We start from the raw sequence: 21,253 nt of genomic DNA, 5'->3' as shown, positions 1-21,253 counted from the left end.
GACTTATCAGTTTAAGATTGAATACTACTACGGAATCTGAATCTGCAATAACAATAATCACGGCTTAAGATCAGGGAGAGGGGAAGGAGTAAATGGACAAAGAGCAGGAGGAGATAGACGGGAAAAGCGAGGGAGAGGAAATGGATTTAGAGAGGGGAAGGAGGAGACGGGCAGAGAAGGGCGATGGAGCAGATGGACGGAGAGTGGGCGGGGAGATAGTCGGAGAGAAGGGGGTCGGCTAGCAGCCGCCGGCTAAGACAGGGAAGAAAGCGTTTTTGTGATTTTTGCGAGCTCCTAACCAGGACAGAATTATATAGTCCCACCTGTGTTCTCTGGTAGTTTAGTATTTGGATTTCAGCTTGTTAATTTGTTATTTACTGCACATAGTTCTCGCGTTTTCGTTTGCGTCGGAAAGTAAAACGATTTTGTGGCATTGTACGAGTTCCTAACTAGGATCAAACTATTTAGTCTCACTTGTGTGATTTGGTAGTTTAGTTTTTGAATCTCTACATGTTAATGTAATTTTATTAGACACAATTCTTGCGTTTTCGTCAGTGCCTACTGCAGAGTTTCGTAGCGCGTGTCGATAGTCGTTTGTTTGTCTGTATAGTGTAGCTTTCCACGGTCTTTAGTACGTATAGGGACTGATTAAAACTGTGTGCCCGACCGAGACTCGAACTCGGGACCTTTGCCTTTCGCGGGAAAATGCTCTACCAACTGAGCTACCCAAGCACGACTCACGCCCCGTCCTCACAGGTTTACTTCCGCCAGTATCAGAGTTCGAGTCTCGGTCCGGCACACAGTTTTAATCTGCCAGGAAGTCTCATATCAGCGCACACTCCACTGCAGAGTGAAAATCTCATTCTACGTATAGGGACTGTGATTCCTGTGAGCGGGTATGAACTGAGTTGGCGACACTTCGCTCTCGGCACCAAACCGTGTTGGCTTCAATTACACAGTTTGAGGCTGAAGTGGGTGGGTATCACTGCTACGGACCGGCCGTGGGGTTTCAACGGACGTGCAGCACGACCCAAGAGTCCGTTGATCGGACCGGACTCGTGGCCAGTCCAGTTACTGCTCACACTGAGGTTGATCCTCACCCGTGGTCGAGTGGGAGGTCGTCTTGGGGCGTGGCAATCGGAAAAAGACTTCCCAGGGGGCCGAACGTAAGGCTTCCCTGGTCAGTCTAACAAACAGGTTCCAGGTTCTCTCTATGGCTGACACTGTTCCTCGTTCAGGTGCATTCGCTTGTCCTGTTTCAGAGGAAATCTCTCAGACTGCAAGATCTGGGGTTCATAGAGGGTGGGGTCATTGATCGTTGGTAGTTTGGAGCTCCAACGTTAGGCGCGTTATAGGGCTCGTTAGGGACATGACTCCTAAGGAGGGGAAGAAGACCAGTGTGCACTCGGCGTGCCAGACGTGGAACGGGTCCTTTTGGATGCCATGAAGAGCACAGAGTGCAGCCAACTGCAGGTCGTGGCTCACGTCGGTAGCAATGACGTGTGTCGCTTTGGATCGTAAGATATACTCTCGGGTTTCTAGCAGCTATCATAAGTGGTAAAGGCTGCCAGTCCTGTTTGCGACATGAATGCAGAATTCACCATTTGCAGTATAGTCGACATGACCGATTGTGGACCTCTGGTACAGAGCCGAGTGGAGGGAGAGTCTGTGTCAGAGGCTCAGACGCTTCTGCGACCGTGTAAGCTGCAGATTCCTCAATTTGCGCCATAGGGTAGTGGGGTTTCTGGTTCCGCTAAATACGTCAGGAGTCCATTATCTGCAGGAGGTAGCTACACTGGTAGTGGGCCAGTCTTTCGTGGAGTGGACGGTTTATTAGATTAGAGGATCTCGGGGAAGCACAAAAAAGGTTTCAGTTTCAAAGGGTGCAGGTTGAACACACTAAGATCGTAGTTCTAGAGACAATAGGTATAACGGTTTAAATTGTGGTACCTGTGTTGCGAAAGTACAAGAGCTCCAAGCGCTAATAGAAAGCACTGATGCTGAAATCATTATAGGCACTGAAAGGGGTTGGCTAAAGCGGGTGTCAGCAGGAAGTTTTGTGAAAGATCCGACAATGTTCAGAAAAGACAAGCTAATAAAGTTGGCGGTGGCGTGTTTGTAACTGCTGGAAATAGTTTATCTAATCGATAGTTCCTGTGGGTTAGTATGTGTAGAGGTCATTCTTGGCAACCGGAATAAAATAATGATTGGGTTCTTTTACCAACCTCCCAACTCATTTGATACAATTGCTGAAAAGTTAGAAGAAAACTTGAGTCCAATTTCAAACACGTCTCATATTCATTAATTACAGTTAGTGGTGACTACCATTTACCTTCAATGTGTTCGCGACAATACATGTTTAAATCCAGAGATGAGCATAAAACATCATCCGAAATAGTGCTAAACGCGTTCTCTGAGAATTACTTCGAGCAGTTAGTTCATGAACGCATTTAAATAGTAAAGGGTTGTGAAAACACACTTCACCTCTTACCAGCAAATAATCCTGAGCTAATAACGAGCACCAGAACCGATATAGAGATTAGTGAACATATGATTGTCGTAGCGAGACTGAATATCGGAACTCCCAAATCCTTTAAAAATAAATGAAAAATATACTATTCAAGAAAGCAGATAAAAATTGATTTGACGCCTTCCTGAGAGGCAATCTCCACTCCTTCCAAATTAAAAATGTAAGTGTGGACCCGATGTGCCTTGAATTCAAAGAGATAGTATCGACAGAATTGAGAGATTTATACCAAATAAAATAACAAACGATGGAGCTGATGCCCCTTGGTTTACAAAGCGGATCAGAATAGTGTTGCAGAAACAACGAAAAAAGCATGCCAAATTTAAACGAACGAAAAATTCCCAGAATCTCTAAATTAAGCGCGGACTTAGTGAGAGACGCCACAGCGAAAACGGGTCTTGAAACACGGAAGAAAAGCCAAATAGTTTGTGATTGTATGTGAAGTATATTTGCGTCAAGACATAATCAATGCCTTCTCTGCACGATAGCAATGGGAATACTATCAGCGACAGTGCTGCTAAAGGAGAGTTCATATCCTTCCGTAATTCCTTCAGCAAAGAAGACGAAGAAAAAAATTCCAGTATTCGAATGAAGAACAGCTGCCCATATGAATAACTTAGAAGCAGATATCCTCAGAGTAGTGAAACATATTACATCACTTAATAAAAGCGAGTCTTCCGGCCCAGACCGTACACCATCAGGTTCCTTTCAGAGTATGATGATGCATTACCTCAATGCTTAGCAGTCATATAGAGCACCTCTCTCGACGAAAGATCCGTACCCAAGGACAGGGAAGTTGCACAGCTCACACCAATATTCAAGAAAGGCACTAGGAATAATCCACTAAATTGCAGGTCCTTATCATTGACACGATATGCAGTCGGATTTTGGAACATATATTGTATTCGAAAATTATGAATCACCTCGAAGAGAACGGTCTATTGATAAACAGTCAACATGGACTTAGAAAATATCATTCTCGTGAAACACACCTAGCTCTTGACACACACGAAGTGCGAAATGCTATTAACACGGGATTTCAAATCGATTCCGCATTTCTATATTTCCAAAAAGCTTTCGACATCCTACCTCACAAACGGCTTATAATCAGGTGCGTGCTTATGGAATATCGCCTCAGTTATGGGACTGGATGCGTAATTTCCTGTCAGATAGGTCACAGTTTGTAGTAACTGACGGAAAGTCGTCGAGTAAAGCATTAGAGATTTACAGCGTTCCCCAAGGTAGTGTAATAGGCCATCAGCTGTTCCTTACCTGTATAAACGATTTAGGAGATATTCTGATCAGAAGTCTTACTTCGAGTAGTTATTTCATGAACACATTTCAATAGTAAACGGTTGTGAAAACACACTTCACCTCTTAGCATCAAATTATCCTGAGCTAATAACGAGCACCACAACCGATAGAGGGATTAGTGACCATATGGTTGTCGTAGCGAGACTGAATACCGTAACTCCCAAATCCTTCCCTTCTGGTAAAGTCGTCAGAAGATCAAAACAAATTGGAAAATGGTTTAGAAAAGATACCGTCCGGTGACACAATTTGAAATTGACCCTATGTAATGAAAAAAAAATTGGAAATTTGTGGTAAGGTCTTGTGGGACCAAACTGCTGAGGTCCTCGGTTCCTAAGCTTACGCACTACTTAATCTAACTTACACTAACATACCCTAGGGACAACACACACATCCAAGCCCGAGGGAGGACCTCCGACGGTGGGATCCACGCGGACCGTGACAAGCCGCCTCATACCGTACGACTACTCCGCGCGTCTAGTAACGAAAAGTGTGATGTCATACACATGGGTGCTTAAAGGAACCCGTTAAACTTCGGTTATACGATCAATCAGTCAATTCTAAAGGCCGCAAATTCAACTAACTTCCTAGGAATACGATTACCAACAAATTAAGTTGGAAAGAACACACAGAATATGTTGTGGGGAAGGCGAACCGAAGCCTGCATTTTATTGACAGAACACTTAAAGCGTGGAACAGATCTAATAGACTGCCTGCATATGCTTGTCCGTTCTCTTTTGGAGTACTCCTGCTGCGCGGTGTGGGATCCTTACCGGATAGGGTTAATCGAGTATATCGAGAAAGTTCTAAGAAGGACGGCACATTTTGTATTGTCGAAAAATAGAGAATAGTGTGTCACGAACATGATACACAGTTCGGTGTTGATGTAATTATATTGAAGGCGTTTATCGTTGCAGCAAGAACTTCTCACGAAATTTCAGTCCCCAAACTTTTCCTCCGAATGGGAAAACGTTTTGTTGACGCCGACCTTCATAGGAAGAAACGATTATCCTAATAAAACAAGGGAAATTAGAGCTCGCACAGAGAAAGATATGGGAGTTCGTTTTTTCCGCGCGGTGTTCGAGAGTGGATTGATAGAGAATAGACAATCATTGTGAAGCTGGTTCCATGATCCCTCTCCCAGGCACTTAAATGTGACTTGCAGAGTATACATGTAGATGTAGGTGATGAGGAGATGGACAAAGAGAGGGTGTGGAGGTGAGGGGGAAAAGGAGTTAAAGATATATTTTCAATTCCTATATATATATTTAGCAATTGCAAAGCAGTGCCAGGTTTGCTAGTAATAATAATAATGCAGATATTGCTATGTAGCAGGTTTATGAATGGATGTTATGAACTATTGTTCCATAAGACTCCGGTGTAGAGGTCGGAACCTGAACCACCACATCTACAACACCGCCAACCTCAGCAAACGGTTGCGCTGTAGCCGTTACCGAATATTTTGTGTAGCCAGCTTTTCTCTGGGTATCACGTTGCTCGCTGTTTTGTTTTCTCGTTATTAAATGAGTGAAGAGACTAATTTTGGTCCTGTCCACGCAGACATGAGGTGCCAGATTTTGCGTGAGGGAGTCTGGGTTTGTTCCCACGTACCTCTCTGCACTTCTGGGGTGACCTGAATTCTCATTTGTGTATGATCACAGCCGACTGCGATATTTTGTTATTCCACTCTAATGACATTAGTATTCCTTCTGTATTTTGAAAATAGATGCAGTAACTCACGTTAGTGTCTTGCAGAAAATCGTAACTATGAGCAGTGGAGGTACGGAGGTCCTATAGGAAATGGACTGATAAGATAAGGAAAAAGTGAACTTGATCGCAGGATCGGCAAGAATGGAATAAGTGGTAACCACTAACCAAAAGATGGGACATGTTGGTAAGATAAATGGTAAGACATTAGAAAATGATTTCTTTGGTAGTACATGGTGCCGTGGAGGGCAAAAACTGTAGGGAAAGATGGGGATTGCAACATATATTAGAAATAATTTAGAAAGTAGTGTGATTGTCTGAGATGAATGAATTGAGACAGTAGACGAAATTGTTACAGGCGGTACAAAGTACATCAGACAAATGAAGACACTAAGAAAAAGGCTCATAGAGAAAGCCAGTGATAATACAATAGACACAACGTTTGTAATTAAAATTCAATCAAAACTAGGATGTGATGAGCATATGTTGATGAAAGAATTAAACTGTCTGAATGGAGTAACTAGCGCAAGTCTACTGACTGCACTCGGAGCACAATTGTGGTAGATCTGGTGTTTTGACGAAAAGAGAATTTTTTTCCTTAGATCAGAAATTGCGAAAATACTAGCTATATCTAACATTATTCATCCTAAAGTCGGCATTCACCTGTAAAAAGTCCTGTGATCTGGTCCACCACGGGAACAGTTGATTAGACAAAAGTTATTGCCGCGTACTAGCAGCAGATATCATCCTAATGGACATGGCGCCATCAGGGCAGAATTTAATCCCACAAGCTCAGTATCATGATACAGTTGTGATACATTCTAGGTGACATCATGGCTCTAAAAAGGATGAGAGGACGAGAGATTAGGCTTAAAATACCGTCTACGATGAGGTTGATAGAGACTGCCATGTGAGAACATCTGTACTGGAACTGAACTGCGGGCCAGAACTTTAATTCACTCATAGTGTAACAGATATTCGGGTCGTATGCGTAAAAATGTGCTATTATTTATCGTCTGATGCGAGCTAGTCACCTATAGAATCCAGGACATGGTGAACGGCAGCTATCGTGCGTGTAAATGTCTTCTAGTGCACTGTTGATTGTAAGTTCAAGTCAGGCAGCTGTTAGAGTTGACGGTAAATTGAGTTCACGATTCGGAGTAGTTTCATGGGTAAGAGAAGGCTGCAACCTGTCTCCACTGTTGTTCATATTATTTATGGATTATATGTTGAAAACAATAGACTGGCTGCGTCAGATTCAGATATGTGAACAGAAAATAAGCAGATTCGCATACGCGGGTGGCCTGACTATCTATGTAAAGACCTTTAATTGCTTGCAAAAGTTTGCCTCCTATTCCATAATCTCGTAGAACAGACAATAACTTACTCCTAGGAACGCGGTCATATGGCTTTTCTAGATCTATAAAGCATAGATACAGTTTCCTGTTCCACTCGTAACACTCCTCCATTATTTGCCGTAAGCTAAAGATCTGGTCCTGACAACCTCTAAGAGGCCTAAACCACTTTTGTTTATGTTTTTTTTTTCTATTTTGTCATTTATCGCAGATACGTTCTGCTCTTGTCTAATATTTTTGTTAGGAATCCGTTGTGATCGCAGATTCGATTGAAAGTTTGCAAAGTAATATTTCAGAACTAGATGAGAAATGTAAGGACTATGGTATGAAGATTAGCATCTCCAAAACGAAAGTAATGTCAGTGGAAAAGAGATATAAATGGACTGAGTGCCAAATAGCAGGAACAAAGGTAGAACAGGTAGTCGGTTTCAAGTGCTTAGGATGCATATTCTCACAGGATGGCCACTAGTAAGTATTTCAGGCTCCTTTTAAATTGATCTTAATTTGTAACTAAATTTTTATGTTTGCTGGCAAATTATTGAACATGAGTGTTCCTGAGTAGTGGACCCCTTTTTGAACTAAAGTAAGTGCCTTTAAGTCTTTGTGCAGATCATTTTTGTTCCTGGTGTTGTATGTATGAACTGAGCTGTTTGTTGGAAAAAGAGATATATTATTTAGGACAAATTTCATTAAGGAGTAAATATACTGAGAGGCAGCGGTTAGTATACCCAGTTCTTTGAAGAGGTTTCTACATGACGTCTGTGAATTTACTCCACAAATAATACGTATTACACGCTTTTGGACTCTGAAAACTTTTGTTTGACTTGAAGAGTTACCCCAAAATATTATACCATATGACATTATGGAATGAAAGTAGCAAAGTATGCAAGCTTTTTCATTTTTATGTCGCCTATGTCTGCTAACACTCGAATTGCAAATACAGATTTGTTAAGGCGTTTCTGCAGTGCTGTGCTGTGCTCCTCCTAACTGAATTTATTATCAAGTTGTAATCCCAGGATTTTAAGACTGTCAACCTCTTCTATCTGCTCTTCTTCATACTTTATGCACATGCTGGGTGGAAACCTCTTACAGGTTCTGAATTGCATGTATGAGTCTTTTCAAAGTTTAATGTCAATGAGTTGGCTTTAAACCATTTATTAATATCCATGAAAATATCATTAGCAGATCTTTCTAGAACTACACTCGAGCCGGCCGCGGTGGTCTAGCGGTTCTGGCGCTGCAGTCCGGAACCGCGGGACTGCTTCGGTCGCAGGTTCGAATCCTGCCTCGGGCATGGGTGTGTGTGCTGTCCTTAGGTTAGTTAGGTTTACGTAGTTCTAAGTTCTAGGGGACTTATGACCTAAGATGTTGAGTCCCATAGTGCTCAGAGCCATTTTTTGAACTACACTCGACATACTATTTATTGCAATACTTGTGTCATATGCAAACAAAACGAACTCTGCTTCTGGCAGTGTAACTGATGAGAGATCAGTAATGTACACAAGAAAAAGCAATGGCGACTCGCAGTCACTGTTACGGTGGCTATGGTATTGGAAAGTGGCTGCGTGTGCCCCGGCATGCTGGAGGGTGAAACCGAAATCTGGACGGGCGGACTCGGGGCGCCAGAGGAAGTGATGTCCGAAGTCAATTTCTGGGCGCGCAGTTTTACGATCGCATTCGACCGCCGCACCGTGTCGGGGGAGGCGACGCCGCCGAATCCACTTACCCCGCGCACCGTACCCCCGCCCGCCTACGCGCTTCGCCGACAACGGATTCGGCTTCGGCTTTGTAGCGACTGTGGCAAAATCGTATCGCCTCGGAATATGTGGGCAGCAACAGATTCTTGTAAAGCGGATGCCGCTGCCTGAGAACAACTTTCGTAAAGTCTCTGGGCGAAAAGGAGGCGCCCTGTAGTTGTGTAGTGTATTTTTTGAAGTTTCTAATCAACTCTCCTCAGATGTATAAAAACGGAAAAAAACAAAAGCTGAAGATCATAAGCAGTTGCGATTTAATGCTACTCCTTCATACCACCGGTTTCAAAGATAAATACGTTGCCAAAGACCATCTTTATTTTCCATCACCAATTTTGTGAGAGCTCTGTTCTTGTATCCGTATATTTGCCTGACGATGAAAACAGCGCATCGTGTCAATTTACCAACACCGCCGAAACACTAAAGTTTTCGACAACATCTTCTAAAAAAAAGTGGACTAAACACAAAGACATGTGACACAATTTTACCGAAAAATTTGCCTTAAATTATGACTGTTAATGACGTGATATTGTTTTATTTTACACTGTTATCTTAACAAATTCATAGTAAACCTTAGCTAATATATTCTGCTTTATGAGTTCTCTCTCGTTTTCTATAGTTTTCTATCATACTTTAGTTGTTCGTTTGAACACTATTCTTTAATTTTCGGTTCGTTTGAAGTCATTTACGAGCTGTGACACAACTCTGCTTCGTCATATTTACGATGTAACTGGTCATGTGTCATCTTGTAGGTCTGATTTATGTCGGAAACAGAGTCTGTTGTTTACTGTCTTCAATGAAAGTAGAATTGTATTTTGTATAAAATATAGGATTGTCTGTTGTTATGGCTTGTCTATTTACTGAAAATAATTTCGTCAAAGTTATAAGTGTGTTCTTCACTCCGTAATTCAGTTTCATCGTTTTTTTGGAAATGTGTTGAGATTTCCATCTCCTGTAAAATATAATGAAAGTCAACAAATTACGGGGCTTCGTAGCAGTAGGTATGAAATGTTCTATTATGACTCTGTTTTTGATTGTTGCTGCATTAATCCCCGTCGTATGTGCATTCCACGTAGTGAGTTCTGAAACGGGTAACATGATGACAGCAAATAATCACATACTTTAAGTAGTCTTGAAGCTATCGTGGTATTTGTCAAAAAAGTGCCAACGTCGCTGTTCTTTTGTACTACTTCTTCGATTCAGAGGTTTAGCACCATTATGGTATCTTCTTCGGATAGGTGTACATCGTCGAAATGCAGGGGACGGTCCGGTACAGAAGAAGATTGAACCTACTCCTGTTTTATATATGAATGCGACAGCTCTCCGATTATGTTAAATCTTCTGAAGAGGATCCCAGCAGCGGAAGAGAAAAGTTGAGTCGAAGAACCAGCAAAAGAGCTGTTAGGAGCACACCAACAATTAATAAGATTTTGGTTTTATTACATAATAATGTTAAAGAAATGTGTTAACGAAATGTGTTTGAGAAAAAATATTAGAGTCATCTGTTTCAGGGATAAAGGCAGTATCTTCTAAATATATACGAAGGAAAAATTAAGCGTAGAAGAATCTTTATTTAGAAATCGAGCAGACAGAATATTGAGATAATGAAGAGAAATAGGGAAGAAAGAAAGAAAACATTACCAGAATAGCAGTAGTTGGCCGAATTCTACACAAAATTAAAATTTAAGTTACTTAAGTAGGATTAGACCACGTCGATAAATATTTTATGGCTTGAAAATTTTCGGATATTTGTACATGTGTTAGTTCACTATTGGCGTGCTTAATAAATGTGTATTCGCTATGAACTTTACTTCATATACTTGCACTGCGAAGTTCATAGACATACTTCGCTAAATTTGCAAATTTATATTTAGAAAATATGTGGGAAAGTTTTAAATATTTTATCAATATCGTAACTTTGGAAAAATTCTTTTTCCGGTCTTTTTTCAAGTGGGCCACCAGCCTACGTCTGCAATATACACCTATGACAGAAATTGTTTTGCAATGTTTAATTTCGAGTTGCGTCTAACACTCAGTTGCAGTATATTTTGTAACTGTTCCCTCTTTATGAACTGATGTGAAAACAGGAGTACAATATCCGGCTTTATTTTTGTTACACAGTACACTGAAATAATGGGAATGTGACGGCAATATACAGTAATTACAATGGTCTTTTGTAAAATACATTGCTTTTATCCACGAAGTAGCTTTGTTAGTTCATGCAAATTTCACAAATTTGTGTCAGTGAACAGGGCATTCTTGTTTTATTTTGGTGGATGGACGTGAGTACCACTTTCAGGTTAAGATAGTAGATAATACGTTTTCCTTAACTATTTACAAGTCTGGCAACACTGGATCAACATTTCGATTCATCGACTGTAGAAATCACTTGGTTTTGGGGATAAGAACTCGTCGAGCTATGTTCGAAGCTAATTTTCATTCTTCACGGAAATTCCTTGAAGGCTGTTCTATAGAGAGCGGAAAAGTTGAAAATCTGAGAGCACAAGATCAAGTGAATAAGGTGCATGCGAAGTGACTTCCCAACCTAAATCCTTTACAATATTTTTTGTCGGTCTAGCAGAATGCGTGCGGTCGTTATCGTGGAGTAGCAACACTTCACGCGGCCTTCCTTGTCATTTTTCCTGTACTGCGTCTGCAAGATGACTGTAGAACTCGGAAGAGTCGCTTTCTACCAGACGCGTAACATTATCATCCGCGGATGCACGTTTGCCTTTATGCTAGGACTTACTGGTTTGTTTGGGCTCAACCATTGCTTTCTTTTCCTCATCTTAGAATAAAGACGCCATTTCTCGTTACCAGTAACGATGGTCGTTGTTTCTCACGGCTCTGTTGACCACCAAGCAGAGATGCACATATAGCCACCAGCTGATTTTTGTGAGTTTGGCTTAGACCATGCGGTACCCTATTTCTGAACATTCCTCACCGCATGCAAATGTCACACGATGGTGGAATGATTACAGTTCACCAAATTTGCCAATTCTCGAGTACACTGGCGTGGCTCATTGTGGATTAACACGTCCAAACGATCTTCATCAAACCCTGAAAGTTTTGGTGAATGTGGAAAGTCGCTAATATCAAAACGATCTTTCTTAAAACGAGGAAACCATTTTCTCGTCGTGCCCTCTCCAATGGTATTATCCTCACACACCGCCCAAATTTTTCTGACTGCACCCGCTGCCGTCACCCCTCTACTGAATTCAGAGAGAAGAGTATGTCAGAAAAGTTCCGATATCTCCATTATCTAGCGTCCATAACTCCACTCACCGTCTCCAAATGACAAAAATTGCAATATGTAAACCCAAATGGCAACAGTTAACTAGAAAAGAATGACACTCGATCATGTAAATTTGTGGTCAGTTCCTATGGGGCCAAACTGCTGAGGTCACCTGTCCCTAGAGTTACACACTACTTAAGCTAACTTTAACTTATGGTAAGGCAACTCACACACTCATGCCCGAGGGAAGAGTCGAACCTCCGACGGAGGGAGCCGCGCGAGCCGTGGCAAGATGCCTGAGACCGCTCGGCTATCCCGCTCGGCCACGGAATAACAACATGTAAAACAAAAACAGCAACCAAATACAGCAGGTAACATATACGTCTGTAGTTTGGAATACACCGGTAGTGGCAGTGGCTAGCTTTTCCGTGCTATACCTTAAGGTTAACTTCAGTTCCACTCATGGATAAAATATAGGAAGAATGCTTATACTTTTACGCCAACGGTTATTACTATGGTTTCGTTCAATTAGTTAGCGACATGTACGGCACAGAATGGTATTCTCAGATATCCAGAGTTCGCCCTGTACATGAGGTACCGATGTTTCCCAGTCAGCTACGGGCTGCCACATTTTTCATTACCTAAAGTACGTAACCATTACATTTGTCTTCATTAAGGGTTAATAACCAATATTTTCACTATGCAGACATTTATCCAAATGTGACTTTAAGTGACAACTTATTTCAAGATAATCTAGGTATCTTTTTCATGTCTGAGTTTATATTGCTGATTTCTCTTATGTCCTTGAAGATAGATCATTATGTTATTTCTGTTTGCAGAGGCGGCTGGCTTTTTACGGGATACTGGGAGACGTATATATTGGTGAGTGACGGCTTTTTCATCCTTATCATAATATTAACACATGAACACGAAAACAGAAGTACCGAATTTTAATATTAATGATCCAAGGAAGTCAATAAAATTTATATAATTTCGAAAGATACTTTGCAGTAGATATGCTCAAAGGAAAAATCATCTGTGCACAGAACCGTTAAGAGTGATAAAAGAAAGTAGATGCTTTCATATTCATAGCTCTGATGATACCTTCTCTATCACGCATTAAAATTTCTGATACTTGAACATTGAAAATTGAAGTCGTTCCAACTTCTGCCCCGTGTACTGATAACGTGCTGTGATAGAAATAACACATGAAAGTAAGAACGTTTCGTAAAATTGCATTCTAGGGACGTTTATGTCTACACGGTTCATTTGCAGTAATACTCGTGAACCGGGCGACTGCAATTCGACAACTGCTAGGTCGCTGACGATGTCAGCAGTGGAGATCAAAATAGCATAGCAACGAAGTTTGCAGAAAACGTTGTATAAAGCGTCGTTATTTCGCTTACTTTTCTGTAACAGCGGTCATTTGCAGCCATTACCATAAATTTCAAATAAGTTCCAAATTTGTAATTTCTTCGTTTTAATAGCAACGACTTCCGACTTCCCTTATTACATGGAAACTATATTTGTTTTAGACTATACCTAGAAGAAGGACAGTAATGGGTCGGAGTGAAAGACGCAGAGCTAGACAGACACAGTTTTTGCGCAGATAAATTAACAGCAATGTGGTTATCAATAATTATAATGGAACTATTTTACTGAACGATCATAATATTAATAAGTAAACATCGAAAACAAATTATACAAGGAGGCCAATGAAATACATATAATTCGAACGGTGCTTTGAGACAAATGTGCACAAAAAATATTGGGTATGTACATAGCCATTAAGCGAGGTAAAAGAAAGGAGACAAAGACACATGAGAAAAGCTTTAGTCTCTTTCTCATACTGATACTAACTTCTACCACACGTACCGGTCAGGCGCTACGGTAGAAATGACACACGAAAGTAACAATCTTTCGTAAAATCACAATCAAGGGGTGTTCATGTTTAAATGCTGCAGATAGTTCATTTACAGGACTTATGCATACAAGGCCACAACTACTAAGTCGTTGATGTTATCGACTTAGGAAAAAGAAACGTAGTAACGAAGCCATCGGAGGCAATAAAAATTGTTTATTAGCGTCGTTTTTTCACTTAACTTTGCTTCATAGTAACAGAAACTAACTTTTCGTTCGTTTGCCGCTGTCACCACAAAATGTGAAGTGTTCCTAATTTTCACTTTCTTTATTTTGAATAGCCACGATTTCTCTTATTATACGGAAATTGTATTTGTTTTAGGCTATGCCTCGAAGATGAATACTAACGGGTCGGATTGAAAGACGAATATCTAGAGAGGGACAATTTTTGCTTAGACAGAGTAATAAGAATAACGTGGACGTTGGTAATGATAATACTGTTGCTGTTTCGAAAGATGCGTTTAAATCTCTTCTGGTCTTAATTCCAATTAATTTTGTTAGTTATAACTGTGGTCTGATGAATTTACAGTGAAGATTTTGTAACACAATTCATTTCGCATCTCAGATTACTTTACGCGATACAATGGCATTCACATTGTGTTGTCATAAGGAAAAAGTGGATATGCAGCCTGTAATACAAAATATACTGTTCAACACATTGCGTCAAGGACACACTTAAAATGATCGAACAATCAAACAGAAATCAAAGAATTATTTCAAGAGGACTCGTAGATACAATGCAGTACATGCTATGGGTCGGGTTTGAGACTAAAATTTCAGACACATGACTTTTTTTTAATCACAGATCAGATCCACTCATCACAGGCGATACTAGTATTTTAAAGTATACGTCAAAATGTGTTGGAATAGAGATAATATCGTTTCCTAGTATTTATCGTCAAATAAAAGACGTTTTTTTATATCAGAGGTAAAAAGAAACTTGATGTAGGAGACTAGATAACGGCTTGAATTATTGTGATGGGTATAATGGAAATTTTGTTACAGATTGATTACCAATGTCACTGTTGTACACCGAAGAGACAAAATATATTGATCACTGATCACCGCGAGACAGTATCGCCTGGTAATACTGCGGGCACGTGACGTGGGACGGGAAGTATATTAGCGAAACAGTCACGAATAGAGGAACGTTTTAGTGACGAAGCGGGCCGGAAATAGTGAATTACACCGACAAAAACGACGTCGACGAAGATGAAATTGTTGTGGGTCCGCGCCCGTGAACGAGTATCTCGTTGAAGTGGCGACGCTCGCCGGGTGTTCGCATGCCGCTGTTATGAACATCTATTTAAACTGAATGGACGCTGTGCGACCACCAGTAGGGGATAAGCCGTTGGACTGGTGCAGGTAAAAGAGTTTCGGAGCACATCTTTCTTGAACATGGGGCTCCGCAGCACACTAACCCTACGTGTTCGCATGCTGAAGACACGATACCGTCAATTTCGATTGCACATGACACGGGGCCATCGATATTAGACCGTTCATTCATGTAATCGTGTCTCCTAGTCGGATGATTCGCGTTTCTCGCTACACCAGGTCGATGATCTAGTGCGGGTACGCCTTCATCGAGGCGAATGATTGTGCGAAAGATGCACTGCGCCACGGAAGCAACGCCCTTGGGGGCAGTTTTATGCTACTGGGGACGTTCACCTGGGCTTCCATGGGACTTCTAGCAATTGAAGGCATTAGGATGGTGTGGCCTTTCCTTTATCAACCAGTTTTCTATCCCCCTCGGGAGCAATTCTGTCTGCCGTCCTACGTACCGGTACTTGAAACCTGTGGGTTTCTGCTCGTAAATATCGCGTCAGGCCATAAACTAGTAAAATCTAATGCCCTAGGCATAAACGAGTTTTTGTTAATAGTGAACAGGTCCTGACAATATCTGAGTAATCAGAAGAAGTCGAGTGTAATTCCTTACTATTTTTACAAAATTCAAAGAATAACCCAGCCTCGCAGAATACATCAAATACAGTTCATAAACAGATCACTTATCGTGGGCCATTTCATTGCAATGAAATCACAAAATTCATTGGATACCTCTTAACATCACGTAAGGCCAGCTTTTTCCCGGCGTAGTGCAGCAACTCGACGTTGGAAGTTCCCTGCAGAAAGAGTGAACCATCCTGGCTCTGTAGCTGTCCAAATTGAGATAGTAATGCTGGTGCAGGAATTTGTGCACGTACTGACCTCTCGATTACGTGCCATAAATTGTCGATGGATGACCATATTATTCGTTCAAATTGTCCAAAATGTTTTGCAAACCAATCGTAATCAATTGTGGCCCCGTAACACGCCGCATTGTCATCCGTGTAAACGCCATCGTTATTTGCGAACATGGGATCCATGAATGCCTTCAAATGTTCTCCAAGTACCTGAACATAGCCATTTATAGTCAATTATCGGTTCAGTTGAACCAAAGGACCCATGTAAAAATAACTCAAACTATTTTCGAGTCACCATCTGCTTGCACAGTGCCTTTTTGACAACTGCGTCCACGGGTTTGTGGGTCTTCACCACACTCGAACCCGACCATCAGCTCTTACTAACTGAAATCGTGACTCATCTGATCAGATCACGGATTTCCAATAGTCTAGGTTTTAAGCGATATGGCCACTACCCCAGGAGAGGCGCTGCAGGCGATGTCGTACTGTTAGCAGGGGCACTCGAGTCGGTCATCTGCTGCAGTAGCCCATAACGCCACTTTCCAAAGCACAGTCCAAACGTACAGGCTCGTCGTATGTCCCAAATTGATTTCTGCAGTTATTTCACGCATCGTTGCTTGTCTGCTAGCACTGACAACTCTATGAGAATGCCGCTGCTGTGGTTAAGTGAAGGCCTTCGGCCACTGCGTTGTCCATGGTGAGAGGTAACGCCCGACATTCGGACATCTCGGCACGCTCTTGACACTGTCGATTGCAGAATATTGAATTTCTTAACGATTACCGAAATAGAACGTCTCATGCCTTTAGTTCCAACAAAAATTTCACATTCAGAGTCCGTTAATTCTCACCGTGCGATTATAATTATGTCGGAAATCTTTTCACATGAATCATCTGATACCATGTATACGCGATACTGCCGCCATCTGTATATGTGCATATCTCTATCCCATGACTTTTGTTGCCTGAGTCGAGAATCGACTGAAAAACCCTGAGTAAAATATCGCGCAGCATCCTCAACTGGCTGTCGGTTATACACCTCCAGTGGCCAGGTACTGAAGTACTCAATCCCTTGGTCGCTGCTGACAGCGTTACCCCCAAGTATCCCATTAAAACATATTTCATCACTTTAACACAAGGAAATTCCCTGTCTTGGCTCATGTCTATATGCGCTGGTGCCCATTTCGACTCATCTCATTCTACCAACTTCTTTACTAGAATGTTACGTGAAACGAAATAACCCCTCGGCAACAGATCGACACCCACAACAGCTGTGGACTACGTGAGCATTATTGCCGACCGCCTGCATCACTCTATGTTTGACGACTTCCCGACAGCGATGTCATCCTCTAGCAGGATAACTGTCCATGTCAAAAGGACAGAATAGTGCTACAAAAGTTTCAGGAATATCATAGCGAAAATACGTTGATATCTTGGTCACGAAATTCACCTGAGTACCACTAGATTCGCGAAGCTCCGTTTTTCCGCAGAACTTTCAAAACAAAGGCATTCATTCGTCGAGTCATTCAGAATGGTGCACAGGAAAGGATGTGGATCAAATGATCACAAGTACATAATAAACGAAGGCGCTTTAAACTGCATTCTTCCCCCAGAGGTTCGTTATGAAGGCAAAAGAGTAATGTACGATGTGAATTGCGTGCTGATAACACCCTCGTAAATCGTGAAGTGAAAAGTCTTAGGGTCAGGACTGACAGTATGGTTTCAGAGCATTTGTGGCGACTGACAGCAGCTTCTATTTATCGAGCCTGTTTTAAGACACATAGGATTTCTTCGACGTTGATAACTACACTGGTGTCCAAAATTAAAGCAACGAACTGAAATTTTGCAACATTGCGTTTATTTTGCACATTATAAACAGGTGATAGCAAAGTAAAAGCAATATATACAGTACAGACCGTAAAAAACTGCGACATCATTAACACTAAACGAAAATGTTCGTCGTTTTTTCGAACTTAACAGATTTGCACACGCAGTACGACAATTGGTTAACGTGTTCACTACGGGATATGGTCACCTCTGGCAGCAAGACAAGCATGGCAAGGATGAAGCGTCCTGTGAATAACATCATAAATGTCATCTTGAGGCAATAACGCCCATTCTTCCTGCGAAGCGGCTCGCAAGTCTTGGAGAGTGGTCGGTGGATTCTGACGTGACGAAACCCGTCTCCCTAGCGCATCTCACAAATGATCTATCAGATTGACATCGAGATAGCAAGCAGATCACGCCATGCGTGTAATATTTTCCGTTTCCAAGAAAACATCAACCACTCGTTTTTAAGAGGTCGAGCATTATCGTCCATCGATGCGAAGTTTGGGAGAACAGCATCTCCAAGAAACGTACATGAGATCCCAGGACGTCGTCACGGCAGATACACTTTTTCGATTAACCCGTACAGTTTCACGAAGAGGTATTCCACGGTCAACAAAATCCCTGCCCACATAATTAATGAGCCGCGCAGGGTAGCCCTGCGGTCTCGGGCGCCTTGCCACTGTTCGCGCGGCTCCCCCCGTCGGAGGTTCGAGTCCTCCCTCGGGCGTGGGTGTGTCTGTTGTCCTTAGCGTAAGTCAGTTTAAGTTAGATTAAGTTTTGTGTAAGCCTAGGGACCGATGACCTCAGCAGTTCGATTCCATAAGAGCTTACCACCCATCATTAGTGGCCCCCCTCTATATCGGTCTCTTTCCACAATGTTTGGGTCTCCACAACGTGTTCCACATTCCCATTAGATGAGAATCCGTCGAGAATCACTCTCCAGACCAAATCGGGACTCATACGGATAAAGAACAAGGGCACACTCTCCGACTGTCCAGGTAGCATGTTGGCGACTCTGCTTTAGTTGTTCCCTTCTGTGAAGCGTCAGGGGCACACATGCAGAAGGTCTCCGACAATAAAGGCCACTTTGTCGAAGTCGCTTCTACACCGTTTGCATAGATACAGCACATCTAGAGGATGCAGCGAGATCCGAAGCCAGTCGCTGCACAGTACTAAGGCGGTACCGTCGTGCCCTTACAGCCCAATGACGGCCCTCTGTTTCTAATGTCACAAGTGGTCGGACCTAGCCTGGTCTTCGGGATACAGTTGCGGCCTCTATAAACAGTCGCCACATCCGAGAAACGACAGAACGATTCACGTTAAGTCATCAGGCCACATCAGTTTGCGACAGTCCTGCTGTCATTGTTCCTACGGCGGTCCACCGCAGAGTGTCAGATAGACGTATTCTCTGTGCCATACTGCACCGTCTGCGACTGTGTAAACAGAGATTGTGGATATGGGAGGAGACAAACACTACTCCGTTTTATAAGTACCCTAATGTCATCGTTGTCGTGGTTTTCCGTTAATCGAAATGCCATCTTCCGTGTAGAACGCAATCGTACGGACATGTGTTGACAGCTTGTATTATTATATCGTGAATTATACACAGGAAGGGGATACAGAGGTTTGTTGGTTTAATTATGGACAGGTTCGAATCCTGCGTCGGGCATGGATGTGTGTGATGTCCTTAGGTTAGTTAGGGTTAAGTAGTTTTAAGTTCTAGAGGACTGATGACCTCAGTTGTTAAGTCCCATAGTGCTCAGAGCCATTTGAACCATTTAATTATGGACACATGTGTAATTCGATTTATCTGCACTACTGGCCATTAAAATTGGTACACCAATAAGAAATGCAGATGATAAACGGGTATTCATTGGACAAATATATTATACTAAAACTGACATGTGATTGGGTGCATAGATCCTGAGAAATCAGTACCCAGAACAACCACCTCTGGCCGTAATAACGGCCTTGATACGCCTGGGCATTGCGTCAAATAGAGCTTGGATAACGTGTACAGGTGCAGCTGTCCAGTCAGCTTCAACATGATACCACAGTTCTTCAAGAGTAGTGACTGGCGTATTGTGACGAGCCAGTTGCTCGGCCACCATTGACCAGACGTTCAGTTAGTGAGAGATCTGGAGAATGTGCTGGCCAGGGCAGCTGTCGAACATTTTCTGTATCCGGAAAGGCCAGTATAGGACCTGCAACATGCGGTCGTGCATTATCTTGCTGACATGTAAGGTTTCGCAGGGATCGAATGAAGAGTAGAGCCACGGGTCGTAACACAACTAAAATGTAACGTCCACTGTTCAAAGTGCCGTCAATTCGAACAAGAGGTGACCGAGAAGTGTAACCAATGGCACCCCATACCATCACGACGGGTGATACGCCAGTATGGCGATGACGAATACACGCTTCCAATGTGCGTTCACCGCGATGTCGCCAAACACGGATGCGACCATCATGATGCTGTAAACAGAACCTGGATTCATCCGAAAAAATGACGTTTTGCCATTCGTGCACCCAGGTTCGTCGTTGAGTACACCATCGCAGGCGCTCCTGTCTGTGATGCAGCACCAAGGGTAACCGCAGCCATGGTCTCCGATCTGATAGTCCATCCTGCTGCAAACGTCGTTGAACTGTTCGTGCAGCAGGTTGTTGTGTTCCAAACGTCCCCATCTGTTGACTTAAGGATCGAGACGTGGCTGCACGATCCGTTACAGCCATGCGGATAAGATTCCTGTCATCTCGGCTGCTAGTGATACGAGGCCGTTGGGATCCAGCACGGCGTTCCGTATTACCCTCCTGAATCCACCGATTCAATATTCCATATTGGATCTCGACCAACGCGAGCAGCAATGTCGCGATACCATAAACCTCAATCGCGATAGGCTACAATCCGACCTTTATCAAAGTAGGAAACGTGATAGTACGGATTTCTCCTCCTTACACGCGGCATCACAACAACGTTTCACCAGGTAACGCCGGTGAGTTGCTGTTTGTGTATGAGAAATCGGTTGGAAACTTTCCTCATGTCAGCAGGTTGCAGGTGTCGCTACCGGCGCCAACCTTGTGTGAATGCTCTGAAAAGCTACTCATTTGCGTATCACATCATCTTCTTCCTGTCGGTTAAATTGTGCGCCTGTAGCACGTCATCTTCGTGGTGTAGCAATTTTAATGGCCAGAGGTGTAGTTTTGAATTAAGAGACTCTACTGTTTTAGAAAACAACATAGAATTTACTGCAGTGACAGTGGTTGGTACTGTTGTAATTCATCTGGGTGACACACGGAGGCTCATATAAGCAGACGACAAGAGGCGGAAGAAGCAGAGAGAGAGAGAGAGAGAGAGAGAGAGAGAGAGAGACGGGGTTTTTAGGAGGTCACGTTGGAAAATATGAGTTGGGCCCGCTGTCGGCGGCGTCTACGCGACACGACAC

At 42.6% G+C, this 21,253-nt stretch overlaps 1 protein-coding gene across 1 annotated transcript in view; it reads left to right on the top strand.

Moving 5' to 3' along the window:
- The window catches only part of LOC126088408 (uncharacterized), a 1,096,577-nt gene that overhangs the window by 522,002 nt on the left and 553,322 nt on the right, over positions 1-21,253 (top strand). Inside the window, exon 6 of the mRNA XM_049906547.1 lies at positions 12,726-12,768. Within this exon, the coding sequence (XP_049762504.1) occupies positions 12,726-12,768 (43 nt within the window). The remainder of the gene's footprint in view (positions 1-12,725; positions 12,769-21,253) is intronic.

The sequence above is a fragment of the Schistocerca cancellata genome, chromosome 6, assembly GCF_023864275.1.
Source record: "Schistocerca cancellata isolate TAMUIC-IGC-003103 chromosome 6, iqSchCanc2.1, whole genome shotgun sequence".
Lineage (NCBI taxonomy): Eukaryota > Metazoa > Arthropoda > Insecta > Orthoptera > Acrididae > Schistocerca > Schistocerca cancellata.
This window is presented reverse-complemented; position numbering and strand designations above follow the sequence as displayed.